The following is a 10989-nucleotide window of genomic DNA, read 5'->3' on the forward strand; positions in this document are numbered from 1 at the left end:
CATATTGGCATATTCTATTAGCACAATATCTGGATGACATAAAACGTCACATTCTACTTATTTCAAGAACATCTTGGCATATTCTATTAACACAATGTCCGAATGCTTAATGTCACATCCCATTTTATCCCAAGAACATCCTCAAGCGGATTCGAAAAATCTAATAGTGAAAAGAGATGTGAATAAAATCCTCAGAAAGTCTGATGGTGAACGTCTTCCGAAAAGTGCAACAAGGACATCCACAAGTAATTAAATGAAGAAATTCACGAGATATATGAGAATAACTACTTTCAGGATAACTTCACATACTCAAAAACTTAGCAATCGGAAACAAACATCTCAGAATGTCAAATTACGTTGTCCTGAGAACATCTGAAAGTCAAAATCTGCGGGAAATCTTCAATATGTCCATCACCGTTGCTACTAAAAAAGAACGTTCTAAGGACATTCTGAATTGAGGAAGAATATATTTAGATCATGTCAATCGGGTCCAAGATATCTAAGAATAACAAACTTCAGTATACGTAAACATAGTCGAAGATATAGATTTGAACAAACAAGAACACTTCAAAACGTTAAAGTACGAAGTCCTGAGTCCATTTGAGGATCAACCCCCCCCCCAGGAAATCCTCAATATGTTTAATCACGTTGTGGCATAAAACGAACATTTTGAGGACATCCTGAATTTAGGAAGAATATATTTAGATCATGTCAATCGGGTCCAAGATTTCTAAGAAAAACTAACTTCGGTATACTTTCACATAGTCGAAGATATAGCAATTTGAACAAAATACTTTAGAATGTTAAATTGCGAAGTCCTGGGTCCATTTGAAAATCAAAATCTCCAGAAAATCTTCAATATGTCAATGCACGTTGCTACTGAAAAAGAACGTTCTGAGGACATTTTGAATTGAGGAGGAATATATTTAGACCATGTCAATCGGGTCCAAGATTTTTTAGAATAACTAATTTTAGTATACTTTCACATAGTTGAAGATGCAGCGATATGAACAAAACACTTCAGAACGTTAAATTACGAAGTCCTGAGTCCATATGAGAATCAAAATCTCCAGGAAGTCCTCCTCAATATCTCTAAGCACATTGCGACTTAAAACAAACATTTTGAGGGCATTCTAAATTGAGAAAGATTAAATTTAGATCCTGTCAATCGAGATTACGCATAAAATTCTTTTAAAGAACCACACATTTATAGAAAAATCGAAACTAATTCGAATTTAAGTCGAAACTAAGTCGAATAATAATAAGCCAAAAAAGAAGGTCAGAGAAAAAATTCCGAATAATCTTAAATTCAAACTAGCAAGACTGGAGGTGAATGTCTGGATTCTACCAGATATGTGCATTAGTTAATATAAAGATATATAGATTATTATTTTTAATATAAATAAATACACGCAAAATAAATATTAAGATGTAATTACAATTAAGAAATACGATTTTAGTTCTGTATTTGCATTTTATTTCAACGACAAGAAATATTACTCTCAGGCTTTGCATGTTTTAAAAGATGCTAAAGTTTGATTTCTTATAAAAATGCATTAAATTTCAGATACATAGAACAGATAGATAGAACGAATAGTTTCAGATACATAGAACTAAAAGCAATAGAAGCAGATCACACGCTATTCCTTTGTTCTAAAGAAAAATACAGACTACAATTCTAAAAAAAATATTTTTTAATATTCTCAAAAGCAAGAATTATCTGCTGGAGGAAATTACGTAAAAGATAAAATCACCTCAGGCTCCAAGTTTCTACAAAGACTTCATCTCTATTATTAAGGCATACCTGACTTCGACTAATCGAGCAAGAAATGTAAACACACAATTAAAAAATCTCAAAAACGCTCTGAATATTTCGAATTAAGAAAATTTAATGTATTCAGAAAAGAGAACACTAATTTTTAGTACAGTTCGCCTCAGCGAACGTTCTGGCCAACTTATCGAAAACTTGGAATTTTATCGAAGTTCAAATAACTGAAATTTCATTTCCACTGATAACAGTTTAAATAGTTAATACTGCAGTGCAATGATATCACGAAACTTCTCATCGTTGAAAAAAATATTCTCCCAATAATATCATTTTGTACAGACATTGCATTATTTTGATGTTGGAGAATATGATAAATATATAATGCACTTCCCGAGACTCGAACCTGTGATTTTCCAGTTCGCGCCAAGTGTGTTACCGCTATTCCACGAAGGCATGCAGAAAGGAGGGAGAAAATACTTTGTAATTTAAAATTAATTTTTTTTCAGAAACGTAAGAGATACAAACTAAAGAAAGCGCTATATTGATGATTTATCACTTGTACCCGATTAATGGAAAAGTACCCACGTTTTTAGCAGATAGCAGATCCATAGATAAGCTGCCCCTCCAGTTTAAGAATAAGCTCGGTTTATTCTAGAAAATTCCAAACATTTTCGGCTTATACAGAGAAATATACGGTATTCGTAAATCAGATTTGTCATAAAAGCATTAATTGCTACAAACTAGTAAATTCAAATTCATATTGAAAAGAACAAATTAGATCCCCTCAAAGAGCTTTTTAAAACTGTATTTAAAATAAATGATAAAATATAATAATTTACATATAATAACGTTATATAAAAAATTCTCATCTTTGATAGGTTCAGGATGTTTCAGGTGTGTTATTCATGTGCTCAATTTTTCTTTAATATTTTTCGCACTCCACTGTAGTTAACACCTGGTTTAGGCTTTTTAGTATCTATAATTGCTCGATTACTTTGTAAGGTATTTCTCCCGCTTTCTTAGCATGCCTTCGTGGTGTGGTGGTCTGCACGCTAGGCGCGTATTCCAGAGGTCCGCGGTTCGATTCCCGGCAAACGCGCTGCTCATTTTTCATGACTTCCGCTTCCAAAAAAATACGTAATATCTCTGCAACTTCATGGCATCGAGTTCACCGAATCTGAAGTTCTCTTGAAGATCTCATTTTAAATCATCTCAAATGCAAATTTCCCTTCGAATCAGTATAAAAAAGCCTAGTGCAGCAAAATATTATTCCACTGAATGCCCTAAAAGAAGAGCAATAAAAAGAAATATAAATTTAATTATTTTTAACAGATCTAATATCGTTTCCTTGTATAAGTTAGTGCGAAGTATTGTTGGCTCATTGTCACTCTGGTGCAACCATAATGCATTTTGTGATGTTGTAGAGTACCAACCGCACCGTGGCGTCTGTACATATATAACATGTAGTTGTAAACCTCGTATTTTGGTTGTAATCGGCCGAGCCAAAAGTATAAAAATATATATATATAAAGAGAGAGACATACCCATTCTATTATTCGGCTCAACGAGCTCAGTTTTTTAAATTCTTATATGTTGGTAAATTGCACACTTTTTTTTGCTTTAAAATGATTGAATTATGTTCTTCTTATCTTCTTGTTAAGATCTTATGCCTTTAGTTAATCTGTATGCAATAGTTGTAGAATTACCAACAATTTAAAACTTGTTTAAGTGCGGCTAACACTATTTTTTTTACTATAGCAGCCATATTTGTTTCCATTCATTTGAAATTTAGCAGAACAGTGAAGTTCTGTTTATCTGTGATAAGCTTAAGAGCATTTATTGGGAATTTTTCTTAAGCTATCTGTTAATCTATCTGATAATAAAACGCTTATCATGTATGTTTTAGGCCTTCTCTTTCCAAGCTATTTTGAAAATTTGATTTAAAAATTTAAACAAATATATTGAATAAAATATTACATAATAGATTGATAATAATAGATTTAGAGTATTTGCAAAATAAATGTAAATTTTGCTTTTGAATATTTTCTGAGTTTTCGTTTCTACATTTACATAATTTTCGTAATTATTAAATTTACTTACTTTTAGATGAGAACTTTTTTTACAGAAATGCATGGAAAAAATTAAACACTAATATAACTTTCCTAATTAAATTTCATTTTTTAAATAATTAGTTTAACTGTTCACTTGTTTCGCCTCTAACTAGAACTGCTCAATAAAAATTTTGATTTAGAACCAAGTACTGCCAATGGAAACCTAAAACAAATCACGTAACTTTAAATATATATGCCATACTTACATTTTATTTGAAGAACTCCAAATGTGGAATTTGCTTTGCTAAACATTTGCCACATGATGATTAATCTATCTGTAGCCGAGTAGGTAAGAGCTCTGAACTTTTAACTTGTTAAACTTTTAACAGTTCGCTAGCTGCAAAAAAATGCTTCGTATCTTAACGCACGCTTATTTTGAATACCAGCCAGACTTATTATCTTTCCGCTGCTGAATTTGAGAAAAACGAATTATAAAAACTATCAAATTCTGAATTTCGGCTCCAATTTGCAATTATACAGAGATTGTTCACACATTGTTTAGACGATGTATATTATATTCACAAAACCAAATTACATAAAATTATTGTGTTTTAAATGTTCTATTTGACATCCCTTATTCTGAACTATCTTTTGACACCGCAATTTCCAGAATAATAATGCCTTTTGAAGTGGCAGAAGAGCTATTCTATACCATTCCTCCTGAGCAGCTTTCCAGAGTCCTGTTAGGGTTTTGGGACAATGTTTGGATAACGCAGTTTTTAAAAGTTTGAAAGCACAAAAATCCGTGGGTGACACATCGGGAGATTTAGTAGGGATATCATTGAAGGGTATGGCCTTGATACCAGTTATTTGTTTCATTTCGTTTAGGAAATTTACAGTGGATTTTAAAGTGTGACTGCTAGCTTTACATCGGGAGATTTAGTAGGGATATCATTGAAGGGTATGGCCTTGATACCAGTTATTTGTTTCATTTCGTTTAGGAAATTTACAGTGGATTTTGAAGTGTGACTGCTAGCTTTACATCGGGAGATTTAGTAGGGATATCATTGAAGGGTATGGCCTTGATACCAGTTATTTGTTTCATTTCGTTTAGGAAATTTACAGTGGATTTTGAAGTGTGACTGCTAGCTTTGTCCTGATGGAGTCTCACAGATGGATGGCACTGTGGGTAAAGCGATGGTATTTTATTCAGAAACATTGGCGATAAAATATGTTCCTGATAGTATTTGGAGTTAATCTTGACACTTTTTTGCACTCTCTTTATTTTTAACTTGCCATTATAAGAAAAACCAGCAACAATCATGAATCCCTTAGAAAAACTTTCTTTCGATTCTTTGAAACATGTACTTAAATTTTTTTCTCCACTTTTATGATAATAAATGGCTCTTTTTCTGTTACAATCATTTAAATACACCCATGCTTCATCTATTGTGACAATTGTTTTCCATTTTCCTTTGGATAAGTGTTTCTCATATAGAATTTTGTAGCGTGTCCTGCGTTGAGCGATATGCTTTGGAAGAAGACGATGCACATTGCGTTTTTTCGCTTTCTTAAGATTTAAATCAACGTTTATCATTTTGTTTACAGTGGACACCGAGCATTTTAATGATTCTGCAACTGTCCTTTGACTAGGGGATTTTCTTTTAACATTAAACAACGTACCTTTGCAATAGTCGAAGATGTCCGTTTTTTCCTTGGATACTTGTTTGGAATTTTTGTCCCACTTGAGGCTCCAATTTGACGTTTTTTTTTCCTTTCTTGTTGATGATATTACCTATCGACGCTTTAGATATCTCAAAACCATGACTCTCACATCGTTTTTGGATAACGGAGTATGCATATTTCTCTTCGGAAAGAGCGTCAATGTAGCCTTCGAACCACTGCTTTGTTAAATTCGCCATTTTGAATAAAAACAAAACTTTCAAGCCACAGACGATAATTTTAACTTTTAAAAACATAGTACAATTGCAATTACTTCTTTTACAGCAAACGAATTTTTATTACCGCTTACCAAAATCGTCTAAAAAATGTGCGAACATCCTCTGTAAAACTCTGAAAGTTTAAAATGTGTGAAACATACAAATTTCTCCATATTCATTGTAACCAGTTCTTTAAATATTTTACATATGGCGTAGACGAACTAGTGTTTGAAAACTGTCTCAACAAACAGCGATAAGATTTCATATTTTAACAACATATTTTAATTTGAAAGCAGAATGGAATATGCATTCTCCCTCATACATTGACATGATATATCAGTGTGTTGAATAATGATTATTATGTTTTAGTAAATTTAAAATTAATTTACTGCAATACATTTGGAATGAAGAAACCAGAGTTAGAGGTATTTTATATTAATTTTAAGTGGATGAAGGTTCCATTATAGAAAAATAATTAAATTACGGTTATTACGACTGATTTTTCTTAATTATTGCTAAAAGATTAGTTGCAACTAAAGAGTTTTATATCTTCAATTAACACTTATTATTACAACTAACGTTTGAAGTCAGACATAAAGTATATCTTAGCAAGATAAAAAAACATTAGCAAGATAAAAAACATCAGCAAGATAAAAAAACATTAGCAAGATAAAAAACATTAGCAAGATAAAAACATTTAATTAGATGCCACCTAAAAATGAAAGAAACATTACTTCATAGGATTACATTTTAGCGTCCTCAAAAACAAAGAGATATATTTCTCATGCAATATACTATTTATAAATAATCATGTTTAGAAACAAAAATCAATTAGCAACGTTTTGAACTAAAAATAGAAACAAACCAACTTTCCGAATTATTTTCATGAATAAAAATCTTCCCTTTGGAACATAATTTTATTTTGCATAAAGAAAAATAACTGATTACTTAGCCTTAGGGAGTAAAACGTATTTGGAGTAAAATAAACAACACGCAATCGTGAATCTTTGCATTCCAATTGCCTGAATTTAGTCAAGCAAAAGAATATTGAAGTTGTTCGTGACAAAGCACGGTGAGTTTGTTTTTTATGAGTACTTTCTTTTTTGAGCAATTTGCTTTCAAGACTGGGAGTTAAAAAGAGAGTGACAATTTGAGGTTAAAAAAACACGATTAGAGTTTTAGGTCAGTACCACCATCACAAATGTCACGCAATTTATACGGCTCATTTCAATGGCATCTACTTGCGAGTCTAATTTTTGCACGAATTTCGTATGCTCTGCAACGATATCCTCTTTGCACGCTGAAGATTCTTTATTTTCCTTTGATTTGTTCTAATGCTTGGAAATAAACATGTCCTTCTGATCATTAATTTGTTAATTTTTTGTAGGATACCTCATCACACTACTCGTATAATACACATCAATGCTGGTGGTCCTCACGAATCCTCCCATGGCAGTGGTCATGGGGGAGGTGGTGGAGGAGGATTTGATGGCGGAAGCTACGATGGTCCTGGTGATTATGGTCCCGGTGGTTATGGAGATCCTCATCCACACGATCACGATGATGATCATCATCACCATTCCAGCTCTGGCTCCAGCAACAAACCCATCATTCAACAACTGTTGTTCCATGACAGTGGGGTGTATGGGCAACCTGGTATTCCTCATCACCATCCTGCTGCAGCCATTGCTCGACACCCAGCTTACATGGCTTACAGAAGACCTGGAATGGGTCTAGTTCCAGCTGCAGCTCATCCAGCTTATCTGGTGAGGCCTAGGTATCCGCCATACGTAGCTGTTCGACAACGGTTACCGCCACCAATGGCTGCAGCGGCAGCTGCATATGGCGCGCCCTTCTATGCTGTACCTTACAGAAGAATGCCAGCGGCATCTTACATGAATCCAATGGTTCTACAAAGGCCACCACCATATCGTGCCTGGTAGCATTAATATTAAAACATTAAATAATATTAAAATAGTGCCAGTTAGATAAATGTATTCAGGGACTTTATGATCGCTAAAAAGTGTCTGTTCATTCAAACGTTTACGCGATCTTCGGACAGCAGTTCAGCTGCTTCCAAAAAAGAGATTCAACAAGAACTTTATGATTTGTTAGACATCTCTTTGTGTAACTAGTATTTTTTATGTTTATACCTGCTGGTTTCGGAATAAACGGAGGAAAACTGGAAACAAATAACTTATAAATCATTTAATTTTCCTCCAACTGTATTATCATTTATGAGGCTGGATCCTTTATTAATAATATTGATGTTCTTTCATTCATAATATCATTTGCATGTTGAAATTATAGCCATTTTCTCCGAAGTTTTAATATGACATAAAAATGACAACTTGTAAAGGCGAATACCAATGAGAATCAATTGATGAAATGTTCTTTTTACATCTGAAAAAATCTGCAGGATAGTAAATTTGCAATTTACTTTTTGTCCAAAATGTTCCGAGGCTGGATCAATGAAAATTAGAGAAAACTTAAGACGAAGATTTCAATGCTTCATGTGTCTCACATAGCCTCCTCCTAATTGAATAAAACGCACAGGTCGTTCATACGACTGTATGAAACCGAAAGCAAAGTCCTTGTTTGGGATTTTAACTTGCATGTCGCTATTGCTCGAATGTCTGTTAAGGCATGATAGTTTTGACACTCCATGCAAAGTTTCATTCTTGGGAATTAAAAGAAGTTCCTTGGCGCAAAATCGGGTGGCCAAGAAGGTGGTTAAGAACTTTCACATCTTTTCTTCACTAGAAATTGCACCATAATTTCAGCAGTGAGAACGAGGGGGCATTGTCCAGTGAAGGGCATTGTCCTCAGCAAGAAGAAATCCTTTGCCTTTCAGAGTTTTGGACGAGTTCCACTGAATTCACTTGCACAACCGATGCATGATACCCGTGAATCACATTCACAGTTTTATTTCTGTTATGATTATATTGCAGGAAGAAAACTTTTCTCGGAACGTTTCGGACATACGGCATAGGTAGTTATATAACCTGCTGTAACAAGCTGCTATAAACAAATGCTTAACATTAAGAACTTTATTGATTTCATTTTAATGAAATCGATAAATTTCATCAAATTCCGCGTGAACTGATTTTGCAATTTTCGACTTTTTTATTTTATGATACTCAAATTTAAAAATTTTAAATACTTATTTTAATAAATCGAAATGAATGTTAATTTTATAAATTTATTCAAATACTATATAAAAATGTTTAAAGGTCATTCGTATACTGTTATAAATTTCTGTTTTTGTAACTAGTATGATTCTATATAAACTGTTTTTATTGTTGTTGAGTGAATTATTTACACTGTGATTGATTTACTCATTTTACAAAAAGTAATTCATTGATTTTTGTAAAATGTATCAATTTCTTTGATTTTAAGCATATTTATTCGTTGAAGAATAGAGTGCATTTTGATGAAAGTAAATATTATATATGTAAGTTTCTATGAATTATTTAATTAAAATATATTAAGAAGTTGAATGAAACAAATCGAACACTGAAAAGTTTTGTTTATTTTTTTATGCATCAACACACTAGGAAAGGAATGAGGACGAGGTGTTATTTAAAAAAATTAGAAATCTGATGATATTTGTCTGAGCATGCCAATCTGTAATAATAATGCTTCCCTGGATTTGAGAAGATACTACAAGTGCCCCAGATATCGTTGCATATGATTTAAGTTTTCAAGCTCTTTCAAAATTTAAAAAACAATAGAAACTTTTACTTGGATAACGTAAATGAGAGTCAGCTTTCCTTGGAAAGTCCTCTACGAAGGCATCCTTCCCTTTACGCAGATAACCCTCGTGAGCTGTTTGCATAAGGAAAAAGGTAATACTATACTGTAAAACCTTATCTTGGAGGCTGTTACACGTAAGCTATGTTTTGGGAGGATTTGAGACTGATACAGGTCCATTTACAAAAAATATTTTAATAGATGTTTAAATTTTTTAAAAAATTACTTACACTTTCAAATGAATATAGAATAACTCAGACACAAATTTACGCATATTACAATCATCAGACTGCAATATTTAACACATCTCTGACATATTACATAGAAAACAAATTTTAACATTTTTTTTTTACATTTATTAGTGTGAATTATAACGTTTCTGTGTTTAAAATAAACCAAATGTTGTGTAAATAAAAATATAAAATAACACTCAGTAGATTAAGAGTGTTGTAATTAATGCCTATATCTCTTGCAGAGGGAGAAATGTACATTATCTGCAATACTTGAGCTTCATACAAATGATAATAATATTTCATTTTTACATTAAAACGTGCATAATTTGTAACGAAAAGTGAATAAGGAATTCGTACTCTGGTTCTTTTTACTCACATGTTTCATAAAATTATTTAGGCAAAACCAATAAGGCTATATAAGAGTTCAATATTAACAGAAATGTCAATGCGAATGGACTTTGAGGGCCTCGCACCTTTGCTTCCCTATACTAATCTCTCGAGAGGTTGCAATATTTAACGACAGGCTGTCGTCATTTTAAGTCAGCTTTTATCTTATAAGATATTTTATCCTGATTTTATAAGCTAGTATGATATAAAAATGAGATTATATTAGCCTTCATTCTTTCGAAGGACAAAATTGATTTGAAGCGAAATATTAGTACCCTTTACTTACTTCCTGTCGTTTGTTACTTAGAAAGCAATAAAACAGATTAATAATTAATAATTTATCTTAAATTATTAATCAGATTAAACAAGAGTAGTAAAGATTAATACTTTATTAAAGATTAATAATTTAAGATAAAGTATTAATCAGATTAAACAAGGTTATTAAAGATTAATAATTTATTAAAGATTAATAATTTAACATAAATTATTTAATCAGATTAAACAAGATTAGTAAAGATAAATAATTTATTAAACATTAATAATTTATCTTAAATTATGAATCAGATTAAACAGATTAATAATTTAAGATAAAAATTAAGTCAGCTTTTATCGTGTAAGATATTTTATCCTGCTTTTATAAGCTAGTATGATATAAAAATATGAGATTATACTAACCTTCATTCTTTTGAAGGACAAAATTGATTTTAAAATTGAATTTAAGATAAATTATTTAATCAGATAATAATTATTAATCAGATTAAAAAAGATTAGTAAAGATAAGTAATTTATTAAAGATTAATAATTTAAGATAAATTAATATTAAAAATTAATAATTTATCTTAAATTATGAATCAGAT

At 31.7% G+C, this 10989-nt stretch overlaps 1 protein-coding gene across 1 annotated transcript in view; it reads left to right on the forward strand.

Annotated features, from left to right (window-relative positions):
* LOC118192713 (uncharacterized) overlaps positions 1 to 9063 on the forward strand; it is a 35110-nt gene extending 26047 nt beyond the window's left edge. Inside the window, exon 3 of the mRNA XM_035363713.2 lies at positions 7147 to 9063. Coding sequence (XP_035219604.1) covers positions 7147 to 7702 — 556 coding nt within the window. The 3' untranslated portion in view covers positions 7703 to 9063. The remainder of the gene's footprint in view (positions 1 to 7146) is intronic.
* The last annotated feature ends 1926 nt before the right edge of the window (positions 9064 to 10989 follow it).

Source organism: Stegodyphus dumicola, chromosome 3 (assembly GCF_044657685.1).
Source record: "Stegodyphus dumicola isolate Sdum_Otavi_A_Nest chromosome 3, ASM4465768v1".
NCBI lineage: Eukaryota > Metazoa > Arthropoda > Arachnida > Araneae > Eresidae > Stegodyphus > Stegodyphus dumicola.